Below are 21,209 nucleotides of genomic sequence, written 5' to 3' on the forward strand. Positions count from 1 at the left end.
CTGATTTCTGAATGGGCAGTGAAGTTCTCCTTTCTTTTAACTTCTGTGACCAATGTCAAGCAGGAAAATACTAGCATATGCTAATAGAAGAGCTCACCGCTATCTTGATGAAATAACTGCTATTCCCTAACAACTCAAATTGACTCCTCTTTATGCACTCTGTGTCCTTGCCATGGGATGGATTACTTCATAATTTTAATGGAGAAATTAAATGTCATTTGCCAGCATGGAAATAAGGACATATTGTGTTGCAACTTTTCCCTTTTTAACCTCTCCATAATTTGTACTTAACAAATTTAGTTGTTAGTGAGCAAAATTTTAAAAATCAACACATAGAATGTACAGAGAAAGCCTAAACTATTAGATGGAGCTCGATCATAACCTGGATCATCATTCCAATGGATTTTTTTTCTAATACTGGATTTATGTAGAAATAATTCAAGCTTTTCTTATCAAAACTATCCAAGATTTTCTTGGGGACCCCAAGAAGACCAAAACACCCTATAAGCTGGTTATATATAACTTTATTGCTTATAAGCCTATGAACACATTAACTCAACCAAATGCACATTCATCTCACTGATGAAATTATTTTCCTATAATTTCCAAAACTGAAGTGAGTCTTGGGGAGGTCACCTGGTTGTAATCTCTTTTCCAGTAGGCTTTTCCTTCCACCATTTAAAGCTGTCAAAAATAACTCTCATGCTTAGGTCTTTAATAAAGTTAACTATTTAATTTAGTTAATATTTAAATATTAATTTTTAAATAAAGTATTAATTTTGTCAATATTTCTTGGGCACTTCAAAAGAATATGTGTTTTCCATTGCACATTCAAAACTTTTCCATATATGAATATTCAGTCTTATTTTTCTCATTTAATTCATTTTTGACTGTTGAAATTTTTTTTAAGAAGAACAGATGTTGAAATCAGGTATACTTTTGGATTCTCTTGTTTCATTTTTTATAGTAGAAGTTTTTAAGGAGAGGATCTTGGAACCAGACTGACAGGATGGAAAATCCAGATTTCCTGCTACCAATCTCTGATCTTTTACTCTGTTTTAAAACTACTGTCTGCTTCAGTATACTCCTCAGCAAAATGCAGATAATAATGATATCCTCTTCCAAAGATTGTTACTTATTCATTTGATCCTGTGTCATTTGATACTTCACAGTTAACCTGTTAGAACTTCCACTTATGAGTTGAAGATAGCAAGTGCAAAAAGGCAAGATTTTCTCCTACAATGACCAGGATAAGGGGAATAAATTTCCAAATTACATTTTAAATTGATAAGAGAGCTGTTCAAGGAAAGAGGACAACTGAACTAAAATCTGGAGTGAGGAGACTCTTTCCAGGTCAAGAGATTATCTATATATTCAGGACAATCTCTATCAAATCCCACAAATCCTTGCAGAAAGCTGAAAAACTATTCTTAAAATGTATATGGAAATACAAAGCTCCCAGAAGAGACAAGGAAGTTTTTTTTTAAAAGGAACATAATTAGACGATTGCAGTTCCTGATATCAAAGCTAACCATTGCTGCTGCTAAGTTGCTTCAGTCGTGTCCGACTCTGTGCGACCCCATAGACGGCAGCCCATCAGGCTCCTCCGTCCCTGGGATTCTCCCCACTAAACGGCATCAATGAAAATAGAGTAGTACTTTCATGAAGACAGACATATATAATAGTTAAGCACAATTGAGAATCCATCTTAACATTTACATTCATGGGCAATTGATTTCAAAAAAGGTATCAAGGCAGTCAAGGGAGAAATAGCCTTTATTTTTCCAACAAATGAAGCTAGGACTTTATTAGATACCCACCTTCGTAAAGATGAATTTATACCATAATTTCTTACCACATAAAGATTAAGTCTAAATTGATCTTAGACCTAAGTACAAATGCTCAAACTACAAACTTTAACAAAAAAAAAAAAAAAAAAATGGCGGAGAACTTCTGCAAACTTGAGTTAGACCTTTTAGATATAACACCAAGAATATGACTCAGAAAATTCTAAACTAACCAATTAGAATGCACCAAAATTGAAAACACACTCCACATGATTACTGCTCCCTGATTGTCATACCCTATATAATTCCCTCCACCTCAGTGTGGTGGCTCAGATGGTAAAGAATCTCCCTGCAGTGTAGGAGACCCGGGTTCAATCCCTGGGTTGAGAGGATCCCTTGGAGAAGGAACTGGCAACTCATTCCAGTATTCTTGCCTGGAGAATCCCATGACAGAGGAGCCTGGTGGGATTGAGTTCATGGGATCACAAAAAGTGAGACTTAGTGACTAACATACACACACACACACAATGTGAAACAGACCTGCGACTTATAATTCTTGCCCCTTCAGTGTGACAAAGACCTTTTAAGCTGCAGTATTTGGCAAGAATGAAGGGATTTTTTCAGTTAAGTTCCATTCAGTCGCTCAGTCGTATCCGACTCTTTGCCACCCCATGTACTACAGCATGCCAGGCCTCCCTGTCCATCACCAACTCCCAGAGTTTACTCAAACTTATGTCCGTTGAGGTGGTGATGCCATCCAACCATCTCATCCTCTGTCGGCCCCTTCTCCTCCTGCCTTCAATCTTTCCCAGCATCAGGGTCTTTTCCAATGAGTCAGATCTTCTCATCAGGTGGCCAACTACTGGAATTTCAGGGTCAACATCAGTCCTTCCAATGAATAATCAGGACTGATTTTCTTTAGGATGGACTGGTTGGTTCTCCTTGCAATCCAAGGGACTCTCAAGAATCTTCTCCAATACCACAGTTCAAAAGCATCAATTATTTGGTACTTAGTTTTCTTTATAGTCCAACTCTTACATCCATGGATGACTAGTGGAAAAACCATAGCCTTGACTAGACAGACCTTTGTTGGCAAAGTAATGTCTCTGCTTTTCAACATGCTTTCGAGGTTTGTCATAACTTTTCTTCCAAGGAGTAAGCGTCACCATCACTGCAGTCACTATCTGCAGTGATTTTGGAGCCCAGAAAAATAAAGTCTGACACTGTTTCCACTGTTTCTCTATTTGCCATGAAGTGATGGGAACAGATGCCATGATTTTAGTTTTCTGAGTGTTGAGCTTTAAGCCAACTTTTTCACTCTCCTCTTTCACTTTCATCAAGAGACTCTTTAGTTCTTCTTCACTTTCTGCCATAAGACTGGTGTCATCTGCATATCTGAGGTTATTGATATTTCTCCTGGCAATCTTGATTCCAGCTTGTGCTTCATCCAGGCCAGCATTTCTCATGATGTACTCTGCATATAAGTTAAATAAGCAGGGTGACAATATACAGCATTGACGTACTCCTTTTCCTATTTGGAACCAGTCTGTTGTTCCATGTCCAGTTCTAACTGTTGCTTCCTGACCTGCATACAGATTTCTCAAGAGGCAGGTCAGGTGGTCTGGTATTCCCATCTCTTGAAGAATTTTCCACAGTTTATTGTGATCCACACAGTCAAAGGCTTTGGCATAGTCAATAAAGCAGAAAAAGATGTTTTTCTGGAACTCTCTTGCTTTTCTGATAATCCAGTGGATGTTGGCAATTTGATCTCTGGTTCCTCTGCCTTTTCTAAAGCCAGCTTGAACATCTGAAAGTTCGCGGTTCACATATTGCTGAAGCCTGGCTTGGAGAGTTTTGAGCATTACTTTACTAGCATGTGAGATGAGTACAATTGTGTGGTAGTTTGAGCATTCTTTGGCATTGCCTTTTTGGGATTGAAATGAAAACTGACCTTTTCCAGTCCTTTGGCCACTGCTGAGTTTTCCAAATTTGCTGGCACATTATGTGCAGCACTTTCATAGCATCATCTTTCAGGATTTGAAATAGCTCAACTAGAATTTCATCACCTCCACTAGCTTTGTTCATAGTGATGCTTCCTAAGGACCCCTTGACTTCACATTCCAGGATGTCTGGCTGGAGGTCAGTGATCACACCATCGTGATTATCTGGGTCATAAAGATCTTTTTTGTACAGTTCTTCTGTGTATTCTTGCCAGCTCTTCTTAATATCATCTGCTTTTGTTAGGTCCATACCATTTCTATCCTTTATTGAGCCCATCTTTGCATGAAATATTCCCTTGGTATCTCTTTCTTGAAGAGATCTCTAGTCTTTCCCATTCTATTGTTTTCCTCTATTTCTTTGCATTGATCATTGAGGAAGGCTTTCTGATCTCTCCTTGCTATTCTTTGGAACTCTGCATCCAAACAGGAATATCTTTCCTTTTCTCCTTTGCTTTTCACTTCTCTTCTTTCCACAGCTATTTTTAAGGCCCCCTCAGACAGCCATTTTGCTTTTTTGTATTTCTTTTTCTTGGTGATGGTCTTGATTCTTGTTCCTGTACAGTGTCACAAACCTCCGTCCATAGTTCATCAGGCACTCTGTCTATCAGATCTAGTCCCTTATCTATAGCTCACTTCCACTGTATAATCATAAGGGATTTGATTTAGGTCATACCTGAGTGGTCTAGTGATTTTCCCTACTTTCCTCAATTTAAGTCTGAATTTGGCAATAAGGAGTTCATGATCTGAGCCACAGTCAGTTCCTGGTTTTGTTTTGCTGACTGTATAGAGCTTCTCCATCTTTGGCTGCAAAAAATATAAGCAATCTGATTTCGGTGTTGGCCATCTGATGATGTCCATGTGTAAAGTCTTCTCTTGTGTTGTTGGAAGAGGGTATTTGTGCTGACCAGTGAGTTCTGGTCAACTGCTTGAACAGTTGGCAAAACTCTGTTAGCCTTTGCCCTGCCTCATTCTGTACTCCAAGACAAATTTTGCCTGTTACTCCAGGTGTTTCTTGACTTCCTACTTTTGCATTCCAGTCTCCTATAATGAGAAGGACATCTTTTTTGGGTGTTAGTTCTAAAAGGTCTTGTAGGTCTTCATAGAACCATTCAACTTCAGCTTTTTCAGTGTTACTCATCAGGGCATAGACTTGGATTACCGTGATATTGAATGGTTTGCCTTGGAAATGAACAGAGATCATTCTGTCATTTTTGAGATTGCATCCAAGTACTGCATTGCAGACTCTTTTGTTGACTACAATGGCTATTCCATCTCTCCTAAGGGATTCCTTCCCACAGTAGTAGATATAATGGTCATCTGAGTTAAATTCACCCATTCCAGTCCATTTTAGTTCGCTGATTCCTAGAATGTCAACGTTGACCCTTGCCATCTCCTGTTTGACCACTTCTAATTTGCCTTGATTCATGGACCTAACATTCCAGGTTCCTATGCAGTATTGCTCTTTACAGCATCGGACCTTGCTTCTGTCACCAGTCCCATCCACAACTGGGTGTTGTTTTTGCTTTGGCTCCATCCCTTGATTCTTTCTGAAGTTATTTCTCCACTGATCTCCAGTAGCATATTGGGCACCTATTGACCTGAGGAGTTCATCTTTCAGTGTCCTATCTTTTTGCCTTTACATACTGTTCATGGTTTACTCAACATAGTATAGAAAGTCCTAGCAATAGCAATTAGGCAAGATAAAAAATAAAAAGTGCCCATATTGAGAAGGAAGAAGCAAAACTGTCTTTATATGCAAATCACATGTTAAAAAAAAAAAAACCCTAAAAACTCCACACACGAAACAAAAACTGCTAGAACTAATAAATTCAGGAAACTGACAAGATATAAAATCAATATCCAAAATTCAGTTGCATTTCTATACATTAACAACGAAATATCAGAAAGACAGATTAGAAAAACAATCTCATTTATAACTGCATCAAAAGAATAAAACACCTCAGAATAAATTTAACTAATTAGGTGGAAGATCTGTGCACTGAAACCTGCAAGACATTCAAAGAAACTGAAAAAGGTGAAGAAAATAATAAGTAGAAAGCTATTCTATATTCATGGATTGGAAGAATTAATATTGTTAAAATATCAATACCACCCCGAGAGCTGTAGATTGAATGCAAGTTCCATAAAAATTATGAGTTTAATTAAAACATTAATTAAATTAATTTAGAAGTATTAAGTATTATAAATTTATAATTTAAAAATTATAATTTTATGTATTTTTCACATAAATAGAAAAACCTCAAAAGACCATGGACAGCTAAAGTAATCTTGAGAAAGAACAAAGCTGGGAGCATCACACATTCTGGTTTCAAACTATAGTTCAAGCTTTAATAATCAGAACAGATGGTATTGGCATAAAAAACAGACACAGTTCAATGGAACAGAATAGAGAGCCCAGAAACAAACATAATTTGATGTTGCAGCTAATGATTTCCTTCTGTATGACATATATTTGATACTTGAATGTGCAGTCTTAATTCAGAAATTGCAGTTTTATTATGGGATCTAATCATTGGTATCAGTTATTACAATTTTTTTTCCTTTTAACGAGTTTACTACCTACATAACAGTAGTAACTAAACTTCAGTTCCTGATGTGACACCTGCAGAAAGACTAAACTCAATTTGTCAGCCTGCAAACGTGAGACTTTAATCGAGTTGTAATTTTTCTCTTGTGTTTAGGGTTGGATCATTTGATTCAATCCTTGCATTCTGAATGTATTTCTTACAAAATAGAACACTTACACTAGCAAATTCCTTAAAAAAGGAGTTGAGAATTTGCCAATATGGTAATTTTCAGACCCATAATTACCAATTACCAATATGGTAAATTTGGTACCAATTGCCAATATGGTAAATTTCAGACCCAAAATTTACCAATATGGTAAATTTCAGACCCGTAATTACAGCTTACCTTTAAACTTTCAAGCTGCATTAAACTTAACAAGCCATTAAAAAGTACTAAACTTCCAGGCTTCCCTTATAGCTCACTTGGTAAAGAATCTGCCTAAAATGCAGGAGACCCAGGTTTGATTCCTGGGTTGGGAAGATCCCCTGGAGAAGGAAATGGCAATCCACTCCAGCATTCTTGCCTGGAAAATCCCATGGACAGAGTAGCCTGGCAGGCTACAGTCCATGGGGTCGCAAGAGTCGGACAAGACTTGTCAACTGAACCACCACCAAATTGGCAATTTTAGGGTCAACAATAGGAATATAAGATTTAGAAAGGAAGGGCAAGTTAAAGGGTCAATGAAATATTGTCTTCAGAAATGGATTGATACATGTTGATAACTCACTTATATGTGCCTACTTGGCAACAAGTGTGGATCTGTCATTCAAGTCTAAGTATCAAGGGACAGAATAAAAACCACAGTCACGTAAAATATTGATCCTATCCCACTCTCCAGTCACTTTCACACGACAGAAATCTTTCAACAGCTCTACAGTATTAAGGATAGGAGTTGGCGCTTAGTAACTACTCTTTTTTTTGCCTGTGTGTGCTTAGTCACTCAGTCATGACTGCGACTCCATGGACTGTAGCCAGCCAGGCTCCTCTGTCCATGGGGATTCTCCAGGCAAGAATACTGGAGTGGATTGCCATGCCCTTCTCCAGGGGATCTTCCCAACCCAGGGATTGAAACCAGTTCTCCCACATGGCAGATTCTTTACCATCAGAGCCACCAGGGAATCCCTATTCCTTTCCAATTAAAACAGGAAATCTGTTACTTATGACAGCCATTGTAAGTAAACGGCTGCTATTTTCCTGGGGGTTTCCAATGGAAGACCTGGTTTTCATGGAATTAATCAAAGCTAGGGGTGAAGGGAGTGAAGAGCAGAATGGTAGAAGAGGATGAGTCCACATTGTTTTAGGTAGTTGGAAGAGGAAGATTCAGGGACTTAATGATTTGTGTGGCACTAATACCCACAAATTGTACTTCTATACCAAAAATTTACATCTTCTCTTGGTTCTGAATTGTCATTATCTTACACTTCTCTTCAGTCTCCAAATCAGTATTTCATAAATTGCTCTAAGTGAGCAGTAATCAGTTCCTTTAGGTGCTGTCTAGTTGATGGGTTGGTACTGGTCTAACAAAGCAGCAAAAGAAACTAGTTGGGGATACACAATTCAGCTTTACAAATTGCACAATGGCATGTTATTTGTACCAGTCTTATCATCAGTAGGCTGTACAAAAAAACAGAGGTCCTTCAGGATACATAAATTGTGCTTTGAACAGTTGCTACAATTATTCAGTGCAGGGTGAATCCTGAGATATTGAAAGAACGCTTTTCGGAACTAGACCATAATCTGAGTTATAATCAGTAACATGTCTGAATAAGTCACGAATGTAGAGGTTGTCTATGAGGAAAAATACAGTGCTTACTAGTTAAAATAGATCATAGAAGTTAATGAAATGGGCATCACTTAAACACCACAAGAATACGGACGATCCATTAAGATGTTACCTTACGGGTATTCGGGGCTTGGAAGTAATGTCAGTAACATTCTAAGCCTTCCCCGCCTAACCACATCAGGTGCCCATGAAGAAATGATAGAAGCCTTCATACCTAATCTGAACGTTTCATGGGTTTACATGAGGGAAAATTTGATATTTGCATGTAATATGTACCTCAAAAAATAATAATTAATCTGTGTTTGCTTTACATGTGTTAATTTCCGGCACTTGCAACTGAAATAGTCCTAATAGAAAATTCATTGCCTGAGATTGTGGCCCTTTAAGTTTTAATAGTATGTTGTGAATACAGAGACTCTGCCCTAACTGGCTTATTTAAAGAGATTAATGTTATGAAATCGAACGGGAACAGTCCAGAGCAGACTAACCCGAGTTTTAACGCGAGCGTTGGACGGGGCTCTAGGGCAAATTACAGAATTTTACTTAGTTTCCTTTCTTCATTTTAAAGTGAAACGAGTATCTGTAAGGCTGTTTGTAATTGCTATATAAAATAACTGTGTGGCATATATGTAAATAAGTAACCCGTTCCGGAACTACCAAGAGTTAAACTCTAAACGCTGAATGTCATTTTAAGCAGCAGACAGGAAGGGGAGGAGCGCCAGCCGCAGCCCCAGCCTCACCGCCGCTCGGAGAGAAGCGGCGTCTGCGTGAGGCGGGAGTGCTATCCCGGAGGCCGCTAAGCCCCCGGCCCCTCCAGGTCATCGCCATCAGTTGGGGGTCCGTGGGGTCTGCGGTCACCCTCGGTTCCAGGCACCGCACCGGGCTAGCGGCAACATCGCGTCCATGGCCACCACGGCAGCTCCGTCATCTTTGGCCCTCAGGGCCTCGAGCCCGGCCGCGACCCCCAGCTCGTACGGGGTCTTCTGCAAGGGGCTTTCCCGCACCCTGCTCGCCTTCTTCGAGCTGGCCTGGCAGCTGCGCATGAACTTCCCGTATTTCTACATCGCGGGCTCCGTCGTTCTCAACATCCGCTTACAGGTACATTTTTAGAGCCCTGGGGATGCCGCCGGCGTTCCGGGCCTGCATTATGGCCGACTCCCAGGAGGCCCCGCGGCACCGTGGAGCTTGGGGCGAGCAGTCCCGCTGTCTCGCGAGAGTGCTTGGTCTCCCTCCACCGCTGCGCTCTTTCCTCTCCGCCGTCTGCTCTCCTCCGATTCCCTGAACTGGCACCGAGACCTCCTGAGTGTCGGAAGAGGAAATACGCGATTCCGGGAACCGAGAACTTCAATTAAAACCCACTACAATATTTAAGAAGCTGTGCATCCTTAAAAACGGGACGAACAGGATGTATTATAACAAGGGAAGGCTGTCAGAACTTTCAGGACAGAAATGTACAAGCTCATGGCCCGTGTTCATAAATAGTAAATTTCGGGAAGATGAGACTGGATTATAAACAGGATGAGTCAGAAGCTGAAGATCTTAAGGATATGCAGTGGAAGGCAAACATCTCTTCATTCCACAAGAGAAAACTATGACGATCAGAAACTTTTAAGTGAAAAAAAAAAAAAAACAACGTTGTAAGAGGAACACATCTTTCAGATAACCAAACAGTGTAAAATACTGCAGGGTTTTGACCGAGGGTTGGAATGTAAGAAGGTGGACTCAATTTCAGTGTCTCTGTAAATTAGCATTGTGGTTCAGAATCTTGGAGCCAAAGAAAAGGAAATCCAATCATAGCACAAAGCTTGGTGGTTTATTGAATAACATTTAAATAATCATAATGTAAGTGCTGTTTATGGTTTTCATCTTTTTAAGAGAATGCTTAATTACGGTTACAGAGTTGAGTGTCAATATTATCAGCCTTGATGGCGTAAAAGTGCAGTTTACAAGGTAGGATGGCAGGGCGGGTGCCTGGAAAAGTAATGGTGTCTTTTAAAGTTGACAGGTAGAGTCTGTTGTCGATGGGGAAAGAGGTTATTTTATTTTACTTAAAGAGTGATGATAAAGTTGCTAAAATATAACCATATAACAGAAGAAGGGAGAACAGCATGAGGTCAACAAGAAATGCCTAAAGATGATAGTTCAGGTGGAATGTCTTAGAAAGGAAAACGGATACATTGTCCTGTGTTTATAAATACAGGGTCAAGAGGTTTTTAGGTGTTAGAGAGTTTGGAGACGAATTAGAGGTCTGCATATTTTTTTTCTAATTAAGGAAGCAAAATTGAGGCAATTATGAGCCGCAGGAAAAATAAAAGTTTTCAGAAATTACACTGCATTAAGTCAACTGTGAATAATGTTAGTCATCATATAAAGTCAGTCATATTTATCTAAACACTGAATACAAATAATAACAAATTATTAGGTAAGCCTAGGATAATTGGAAAGGAGTATATATGTAATGGAGAATACATCAAGATCTGATACAGAAATGTCGGTTTAAAATAAAGCAGTATAACTTGTCACTTAGAAAGAAGTACAGTAACAAATAGCTGAAGAGTTAAAATTGGTAGTCTCTGGTGAAGGAAAATCAGGGATGGGCAGAGAAAAAGTGGAGAATTGCTGTTTTTTACTACTGGTCTAACAGTAACAGTGTTTTTTTCTTAGCCCTGTGTGTATATGTATATCAGACACACCTCTGTTAAAATACAAACTAATTTTGTGGTCCAGATGAGCCCAACAGTCTGCCTAAATCCCTGTTTTCTCAAACCTATTAAATGAGAATAAACATACCCAATGGATAGATCAGTCTGAGAGTTAAAAATAAGCCTGCCTTAGTGCTTGATATATACACAATAAAAGTGTTTGTTTTTATAGAATATCTCATTAACTTGTGAATAAACCTTAAAACTCTGGAGTGCTTGCTTTACCCGTGGAAGGTTTTAGTACTGAAAGATATTTGTAGATTACTGACAGTAAGGGTAGCGGGAAGCCCTTCCAGAAAGATACTGGTGAGATATTTGAGCAGAAAGGGACAGTCATTCGTCAAGGTAAAGATTGAAACTGTAATGTTCTGTATTCCACATTTCACTAATTGTGTCCAATAGGTGTACTCTAGAGTTGTAAAATAAGTGCCTCCTTCAGCAACATGTCTGGCTTTGAGTAATTGTTCTTCCTACCCTTCATTCCTTGTCTCCAGCTGAACTGGAGCACAACTTCCTCTCTCTTCTTACAGTTTCTTCTGCCTTCTGTACCTGTGGGGTTTTTGTTTGTTTGTTTGTTTGTTTTGTCTGTGGTTACTCTGTGTTTCAAGGCCAAACTTGGACATCACTTTTTCCACTAAGTTTTTCCCAAATGCTCCTAATCAGATTAGAGTTCATTTCTTTTAGTCCATCTAAAAGGCTGTGTTAGTATCAACCTATACCAGTATCATAGGCTTCTTTATTCATTCTTAATTGTGCATTAATTAGTGTATTTAGGTTTTTTTTTTTTAATATTCAAGAAGACAGACTTCCTATACTATAATCTCTTCCCTTGGTAATTATATGTTGCTATGAAAGTACAGGGACTAGAACATCCTAGTCTAAACTATGAGAAATGTAATTAGATCAATGAAATAATTCAGTAATGCCAATGAGCTGGCAAATGGTGGGCATCACTTTCATAGAGGCACTAATATCCCAGTTTGTAACACAAAAGAATGTGACTGCCATTAGCCCTGGGATGGTGACATACAGGAATACTCCACTTGGGTGGTTCATGAACATATGCTTTCCTCAGCCTTTTCTCTTCTGTTCGTCTTCTGCTACACTGAAGAAGGGCTTCCCAGGTGGTTCAGTGGTAAGGAATACGCCTGGCAATGGAGACACAGGTTCAATCCCTGGGACTGTCCCCTGAAAAAGGAAATGGCAACTCACTCCAGTATCCTTGCCTGGGAAATCCCATGGACAGAGGAGCCTGTCAGTAGCAAAAGTTGGACACAACTTAGTGACTAAACAACAACACTGAAGACAGTAAGGCGCTTGAGCAGATTTATTAGTATATCATCCAACTAGATTAGAAGCTCTGTGAGGGAAGATACTATATCCTATCAAATTTTACAGCCTATACTGTCAGCAGGTATAGAGTAGGAACTGAATGAAAGCTCTGTGATTTACCACTTATTCTTTTTTAAATTTATTTTTAATTAAAGGATATTTGCTTTACAGTACTGTATTGGTTTCCACCAAACATCAACATGAATCAGTCATAGGTCTCCACTTATTCTTAACAATTGCTTTTAAAATCAGATGTCTATTTTTCTTCCTACATATTACAGCTCAGTGAAGTTTCCCAAAGAAGGAAACAAGATTTTTGCCCTCACTGCTTCTTGTTAACCACTTACTATTCCACTTTACAAGTAATTTTATTCTTTCCGTTATCCATGAAGCCAAAGATTTTGTCTGTTGCTCTGTTTCCAGCCTAGAGCTTTGCCTAATGTGATATTAGGTAAATATTTTTGAATGAATGCCGTATTTGTTGATTTTCCTATACCTAGTCAGCAGTCAAAACAAGAAATGAGAATATATTTGTCCCTGATACTAAAGGCATCTACTTTATTGTCCATAAATCAAGTTTTTACAGGCCATGGTGAATATTAATTTGCCTAGAGAGCTCTCAAACTGGAAGAAGCAACAAGGTGGCATAATTCTGATCAAGAAAGGAAAAAACTTGTTTATGCAGTGTAGCTGAAAAAAATTCTAGGAAGTAGAGACTATTAAAATTTACTTATAAAGGGAGATACAATGATCATAGTAAACACATAACCTAAGTGATTACTTGGCAAAAAAACATAGCTTTGCTATCAATAGTTTTTAAAGTTATTAACATTTTTTAAAATTTTATTGAGCTTTTAATATCAGGAACTATGAAAACTTATTTACTTATATGGTCATAATCCTTGTGTGTACCCTATGAGGAAGATACTTTCACCATCATTTTTCAGATAAGGAAACTAGGATTTCATGAGGTTGAGTATGTTTCCAAGGTCATAGTAACTGGCCAAACCACAAGTGAATCTCAGGTTTATTCCTAAAGATACATTTGATAAGGAATTCAATTTTTTTTGACTATAGGTAATTCTGAATATAAGTAACTATAGGTAATTATTTTCATTGGAAAAGACCCTGATGCTGAGAAAGACTGAGAGCAGGAGTAGGGACAGCAGAGAATGAGGTGGTTGGATAGCATTACTGGCTCAGTGGACATGAGTTTGAGCAAACGGAGATTGTGAAAGATAGGGGAGCCTGGTGTGCTGCAGTCCATGGGGCGGCCAAGAGTTGGACATGACTTACTGACTGAAAAACAACAACAGCAATTCTGAATAATCCCATTGCTTTTCTCAGATTCTCAAACAAAAGTATTACCTATGTAATACTTTTTTAGGTAAGTCTTACCTATGTAATACTTCAGGACATCTTTTTTAAAATATAATTATTGAGGGCCTTTTGTATTAGAATATATTTAACATTATTTGAGAGCTTTCCTTGAGGCTCAGCTGGTAAAGAATCTGCCTGCAATGTGAGAGACATCGGTTCGATCCCCAGTTGGGAAGATACCCTGGAGAAGGGGAAGGTTACCCACTCCAGTATTCTGGCCTGGATAATTCCATGGACTGTGTAGTTCATGGGGTCATAAAGAGTTGGACATGATTGAGTGACTTTCACTAACAATATTTGATTGGCTCAGATGGTAAAGAATATGCCTGCAATGTGGGAGACCCAGGTTCGATCCCTGCTCGGGAAGATCCCTTAGAGAAGGGAATGGCAACCCACTTCAGTATTCTTGCCTGGAAAAACGGGGTCACAAATAGTTGGACACAATTTAGCAACTGAACAGTAACAACAATTCTGAATAATCCAATTGCTTTTCTCAGATTCTCAAACAAAAGTATAACCCAAATATTATTTGAGGATATCTTTTTAAAATATAATTATTGAGGGTATTTTGTATTAGAATATATTTAACATTATTTGATAGGGCTTCCGTGCTGGCTCAGGTGTTAAAAAATCTGCCTGCAATGTGGGAGACCCGGGTTTGATCCCTGGGTCAGGAAAAATCCCCTAGAGAAGGAAATGGCAACCCACTCCAGTATTCTTGCCTGGGAAATCCCATGGAGAGAGGAGTCTGATGGGCTACAGTCCATGGGGTCACAAAGAGTCAGGCATGACTGAAGGACTAACACTTTGACTTTTTAACATTATTTGATTTGTAAATTCAAGTGTTTTATACTCTGATTCCTAAAGCCATTTGGCCTATTTGTGGAGAAGCAGGGGGAAGATGATGGAAGAGACAGAGGAAAGGACATTTCCCCTAGGATGGAAAGAAAACACTTTCCTTCCCATGATGTAGTAGAGAGCAGTTACAAACATAAATTTTGAAGCTGAATCATCAGTGTCCTAAGGAGACCTAACTAAATTTTCTGTTAAAATTTCTGCAGTCCTGTTTTAATGGGGACTTTTCCTGGTGCATCAGCAGTATTTGATAGAGTCAAGAAAAAAATAGGACTTACACATAGAGACATACAGGGATGGCAGAACAGAAAGCTTATGAGTATAGGAACAAAAGGAGAGGGAAGTCCTAATGCCTGGAAGGTAGTCTGGGGAGTAGATTTGAAATGTTCCAAACAACTGGACCAAGAAAAAAACTGCAAGAACTGTCAGAATTTTCAACACTTGGGCTGGATTGAGCCACATCAAGTCTACTTTTTGAACTACCCTGAGTGTCAGAACTACCTGGAAATTTCAACAAGAGCCCTGGATGTTTCCCAGCAGGGTTTCTACCAGGTCAGGTCATGAATCTTTTCGCAGCTGAAGCCAACTCCTCCCCACTTCTGCTTCTCAGCATTGCTCTTAGAGGAGCTGAAAGGCCAAAGGACATTCCTGAGTGCCTACAACTAATGATGAAACAATAGAATTCTTAGTAAAGTACATCAGAGGGCACTCCTGCCAGTTTCTGTCCTAGTTAGGGATCTACAGTGAGCATTAGAAATTCCTGGTCATCCTTAAGGGCTTTCAAGCACCAAGTGGGTTTATTCACACCAAGGTGGGTGAAGTGCCATCAATGAACAATAAGGAGGAATAGAGGCCTTCCATATATTGAGGGAGGGAGAGTGGATATACTTTTTCATGCAAATCAAAATAAGGAAAAAAAAATCATCACACCACCAAAAAGCAAAAACCACAAAGGAAATACTGTACTATACTTAGAACATCTGACTCTGAAATCATTGGCGCAGTAGTATAGATTGTGTCCAGCAGATAAAGAAACAAGATGTTTAAAAAAAAAGCTGTTTTTTAAAAGTCTATTTTAGCATTTTAACTGATAAGAAAAAACATCTCAAACCGCAAAGAGGAATACAATTAATAGAAGCCTTAAAATTTAGAGGTTAAGCTAAATCTGTATAGAAGGAAAAGAAGATATTTTAGAACTCATTTAAACATGGGACTAAGAAATAGAGGTACTAATATACAAGTTAAGATAGTGTCTTAGTCTTCTGAAACAGAAAACTATGTATCTAGTTATCTATGTTGGTATCCCTCCAAAATTGAAAATAACCCATCTGTCACCTGTGCTTTTTTCCCTCCAAAAAATGTATATTGTCTAAATTGACCAAACCAACCACCTGATCCATTTTATAAATGAAGGTTTGTTGCGGGCAATCCAGCCCAAAGCATAGATCTCTATATAGAGCACTAACCAAGGTCAAAGTGGGTGGACTGTGGAAGAATGGGTTTTTCAGGTGTCCCCCTGGCTTCTGTATTTCAGCTAGAAAGTTATAAAAGTCTCTGGCTCAGAGGACCTGAGGTTTAACCAACAGCAGTGGACAAAATACCTGAACAATCGAAATTCAGCATTCTGTATTAATCTGTGCAGATTTCTGCTGGGATCTCTCCTTTCAGTAAAGTTCAAGGCAGCACGGCTTGAACACTAAAATATCTTTACAGTTTAAGTTCTAGCCTGTTTTGACATTGGGGGCTTCCCTGGTAACTCAGCTGATAAAGAATCTGCCTGCAATGCAGGAGACCCCTGTTCAATTCCTGAGTCGGGGAGATCCTCTGGAGAAGGCATCGGCTACCCACTCCAGTATTCTTGGGCTTCCCTGGTGGCTCAGCTGGTAAAAAATCCACCTGCAGTGTGGGAGACCTGGGTTCGATCCCTGGGTTGGGAAGATCCACTGGAGAAGGGAATGGCTACCCACTTCAGTATTCTGGCCTGGAGAATTCCTGGACTGTATAGTCCATGGGGTGGCAAAGAGTCGGGACACCACTGAGCAACTTTCACTTTCACTTGACATCAGAAACAGCTTATTTGCAACACTCCTGATCTTAGGTGTGGGCAAACTGAAAAAACAAACAAACAAACAAAATTCTCTACACCGAGACTATAAAAAGTATATTTCGGAGGGAAGTGATCAGCAGGCAAACATTGACGATCGTTTTATTTTCCCAATAATTTGGTTCCAGTATAGAATCCAGCACTCTCCAGATTGCATGAGACCACCTATGAATGTGATACTAGCAGCTTTTCTTGGGTCAAGACTGGGGTCTCTAACACAGGCTGTGCTATGGTAAGGAGAGGCACAGAGTTGTGTTGTGTTTTGTTTTTAATTTTTTGGACTATAATTGGTTTACAGCATTGTGTTAGTTTCTGCTATACAACAAAGTTATATATTCTCTCTTTTTAAAATTTCCTTCCCCTTTTTAGATGTCCTTTCCTTCATTGATATATAGGTTGCCACAGAGCATTTACTAGAGTTCCCTGTGATATCCCATAGGTTCTTGTTATCTGTTTTATAAGTGTGTGTGTACTAGTCTCTCAGTCGTGTCTGACTCTTTGTGACCGCATGGACTGTAGCCCTCCAGGCTCTTCTGTCCTTGAAATTCTTCAAACAAGAATACTGGAGTGGGTTGCCATTCCCTTCTCCAGAGGATCTTTCCAACCCAGGGATGGAACCCAGGTCTCCTGCATTGCATGTGGATTCTTTTACCATCTGAACCATCAGGGAAGTCCATTTTATACATAACAGGGTGTATATGTCAATCCCAATCTTCCAGTACATCCCACCCTGCTTCCCCCCCACCCCTTGATATCCATTTGGTGTTCTCTACATTGAGAAGCACAGAGTTTAATCTCTAAATGCCAGTTTAATAGGGAGAAGACACAAAATACATTGGTAGCCACTGTCTGACCTATTCTCCAGGCTCCATCTTTTATAGTCATTTTTCTGTGTGCCTGTCTAGTCAAGGCTATGGTTTTTCCTGTGGTCATGTATGGATGTGAGAGTTGGACTGTAAAGAAGGCTGAGCACCAAAGAATTGATGCTTTTGAACTGTGGTGTTGGAGAAGACTCTTGAGAGTCCCTTGGACTGCAAGGAGATCCAACCAGTCCATTCTGAAGGAAATCAGCCCTGGGATTTCTTTGGAGGGAATGATGCTGAAGCTGAAACTCCAGTACTTTGGCCACCTCATGCAAAGAGTTGACTCATTGGAAAAGACTCTGATGCTGGGAGGGATTAGGGGCAGGAGGAGAAGGGGACGACAGAGGATGAGATGGCTGGATGGCATCACTGACTCGATGGACGTGAGTCTCAGTGAACTCCGGGAGTTGGTGAGGAACAGGGAGGCCTGGCGTGCTGCAATTCATGGGGTCACAAAGAGTCGGACACGACTGAGTGACTGATCTGATCTGATCTGATTATTTGAAATAGGCTCCTACTTCTTACAGCTTAACTCTCCAAGATTAGTACATGAGAAGGAAGGATTTAATCCTAATGAGACATTTGCTGCTAAATTGCCTCATAAGCATCAAGGGCTATGCATAATTGCTTGAATCTATTTTTTAATCTTAGTCATTAAAGAAAAGTTTAGTAACACTGAAATGCAAATCTAAAAAACTAAAATTGTGCTTCTTGTAAGTACAAAGGAATTTTTAGCTTTTTTTACTGAAAGGGATTCTAAATCAAATTATCCTCCATATTGAATTTAAATATAACCAGTATAATTAGAATTTCACCTTTCCTAAAACAAGGTAATTCCAGTGACAATCATTAGGAAATTCAAGTTTTCTTTCACTTTTATTGAAATATACTTGACACAGCACTCGATAAGTTTAAGGTATACACATAACAATCTAACTTACATATATTGCAAAATGATTACCACAATAAGTTTAGTTAACATCCATCATCTAGTAAGAATACAAAAAAAAAAAGATATATTTTCTCCTGTGATAAGAACTTTTGTAATCTACTCTCTAAGCAGCTTTCAAATTTACCATGCAACAGTGTTAATTATAGTCATCATTTTATACATTAATTTGCTACCACTTATTTATCTTACAACTGGAAGTTTGTACGTTTTCACCATCTTAATCTACTTCACCCACCCAAGAAACTTCTTATATAGTGTCCAACATAATGAATACAGCTAAGAAATCTAAATCTTTATGCTGCTGCTGCTGCTGCTAAGTTGCTTCAGTCTTGTCCGTCTCTTTGTGACCCCATAGACGGCAGCCCACCAGGCTCCACCGTCCCTAGAATTCTCCAGGCAAGAACACTGGAGTGGGTTGCCATTTCCTTCTCCAGTGCATGAAAGTGAAAAAATAAAGTGAAGTCGCTCAGTCGTGTCCGACTCCTAGCAACCCCATGGACTGCAGCCTACCAGGCCCCTCCATCCATGGGATTTTCCAGGCAAGAGTACTGGAGTGGGTTGCCATTGCCTTCTCTGCTAAATCTTTATAGACCTGCATATACATGTATCATCATCTCCTCATCATCCTTAACATCAGAGCACACCATAGCTCAGTTCCCTGGAGTAAGGGTACACTTAACAAAGCCCTTACGCTTCTTACACTCTTCCTAGTGTCAGACCTGACCTACTGCTCCATCAAAATCAACTTATAACCACATATTTTCATATATTTCATAAATATTTTCAACATTTATTTTCTAGTTTGCTGGGTGAGTGTTTGTTTTTTTGCTTCTACCATTGAAAAATTATGGCAATTCTAGCAAAGATTTCTTCATTTTTTATGGTGTTTTTTTGGGGGGGTGGGGGGGAGGGGGAGCTTCCCAGGTGGCCCAGTGGTAAAGGATCTGGCAGCCAGTGCAGCAGATGCAGGAGACTTGGGTTCAATCCTTGAGTCAGGAAGACTCTATGGAGTAGGAAATGGCAGCCCACTCCAATATTCTTGCCTGGAAAATTCCATGGACAGAGGAAACTGGTGGGTTATAGTCCATAGAGCCTCAAAGAGTCGGACACCACTGAGCAACTGAGCACCGCCACCAATGTCATTAGCAAGCACAAATTTGCCACATGCTGGTCTTAAGATGCATATACATTTTCAGCTGCTTTTATTTTATTTTAATTATTATAAACATCAACTCAGCACTACACATACACAACATACACACACACACACACACCCATAAACATGTCCGAAAATTCTACAAATAGATGACATTCTCCTGTAAATTTCCCTTTCTGTTTTTACCCCTAGTGAATTGTTTTTGTTCTCTTTGACAAGCGACATTATTGTTCATACAATTCTTACACACACACACACACACACCCCACACACAAATTTGATATCAAAGTATGATTTTGATCCATGTAAAGTAGACAGAAAAATATTAAGTAGACATAAAAGTATCATTATACACTTAGGATAATTATACAGTCTCTTTTTATAGGTTCAGTTAATTTTTTTCTTATTCTACAAAGTACTGGCTAGTCTAGCTTGGATTCCTAATATTAGTCTGCTCCTTTTTCTAAAAGATATGTTGGCCAAGTCAGCTACGAAATGCCACTTGCTATCTATCTCCATAAGGATTAAATCATCTACTGTTGCAGCTGCTGATTTTCGAGATTCCCTAAAGGAGTTCAGGGTGGAGAACAGAAATAAGGTACTCTGAGCTCAGGGAAAAACTGGCAGAACAGGTCTTCAGATAGTTAGATATTTTCAGGAGACAACTTTATGAGAGCCTAGTTCTTGTATCTCCTCATATCTAAAAAACACTAAAATCCTTCATGGTGATGACTGCTCTTTGTGACTAGCAGAAACATTCTGCAAAAAAACCCCTGCTTGATTGCATATATTCCCCCTTTACCAAAATCACCTCTACACTGACCTTCTCCCCTGCCGCTTTGGAGCAGTCTCTCAGAGCTACCTGAGGTGCTGAATCGAGGGCTACTGTCCTCATTTTGCCCTAAGAAAAACCTAACTTGCAAAATTCACACTGTGCATTTTTTTAAGTCGACAGCCATTTTAAGGTTCTGTGCTTTCAACATTTTTAGCCCTTCATTTATCTATTTTTTATAATTTAACTTCTTTATTTTTCATTTGGGGCTTTCTTGGTGTTCGTTGCTGTGCAGGCTTTGCTCTAGATGCAGAGAGTGGGCTTCTCATTGTGGTGGCTTCCCTTGTTGCAGAACACGGGCTCTAGGGTGCACAGGGGTTCAGAAGTTGCGGCTTCCAGGCTCCAGAACACAGGCTCAGTAGTTGTGTGCAAGGGCCCAGTTGCTCCATGACATGTGGGACCTTCCCGTGTCAGGGACTGAACCCATGTCTCCTGCATTGGCAGGCAGACTCTCCACCACTGAGCCACCAGGGAAGCCCCCTTGATTTATTTATAGCTTAATATTATACAAATATTTAACCTGCTCTACCTTGCAAAGGATGGGCATGTCCAAATGGTTGTGTATTTGTCCTTATATATTCAGTGGTAAACATACACCAATTTTTTGATTAGTAGAACTGTTAAGATGACCATGGTGCTTGCTTTGTAAAAAATCGATTCACCTCTGTGAGTAGGTTGTTAGTTTATAGGCCATTCTAGGGAAAGTTTCTGATGCTCAGTGGAATTTACCAATACAATATTGTAAAGTTAAAAAATAAAATAGAAAAAAAAATTTTTTTAAGGAATCCAGTGAGAAAAACAGAAGTTAAAAATGCATCTTTACTGTATCTTGATTAATTCAATGCTCTTGGAATATAGAAAATTCTGGATAAAT

The 21,209-nt window shown here is 39.2% G+C and overlaps 1 protein-coding gene across 1 annotated transcript; it reads left to right on the plus strand.

Annotated features, from left to right (window-relative positions):
* The first annotated feature begins 8,847 nt into the window (after window positions 1-8,847).
* Window positions 8,848-11,073, plus strand: SMIM10L1 (small integral membrane protein 10 like 1). Its single transcript, XM_006076430.4, has one exon. The coding sequence runs from the start codon at window positions 9,063-9,065 to the stop codon at window positions 9,267-9,269; it is 207 nt and encodes a 68-aa protein (XP_006076492.1). The 5' UTR covers window positions 8,848-9,062; the 3' UTR covers window positions 9,270-11,073.
* Window positions 11,074-21,209: the final 10,136 nt, after the last annotated feature.

Source organism: Bubalus bubalis, chromosome 4 (assembly GCF_019923935.1).
Source record: "Bubalus bubalis isolate 160015118507 breed Murrah chromosome 4, NDDB_SH_1, whole genome shotgun sequence".
Lineage (NCBI taxonomy): Eukaryota > Metazoa > Chordata > Mammalia > Artiodactyla > Bovidae > Bubalus > Bubalus bubalis.

Bases quoted from the DNA above. Each gene is read 5' to 3' on its own strand.
- SMIM10L1 (XM_006076430.4), top strand. From the start codon at position 9,063: ATGGCCACCACGGCAGCTCCGTCATCTTTGGCCCTCAGGGCCTCGAGC.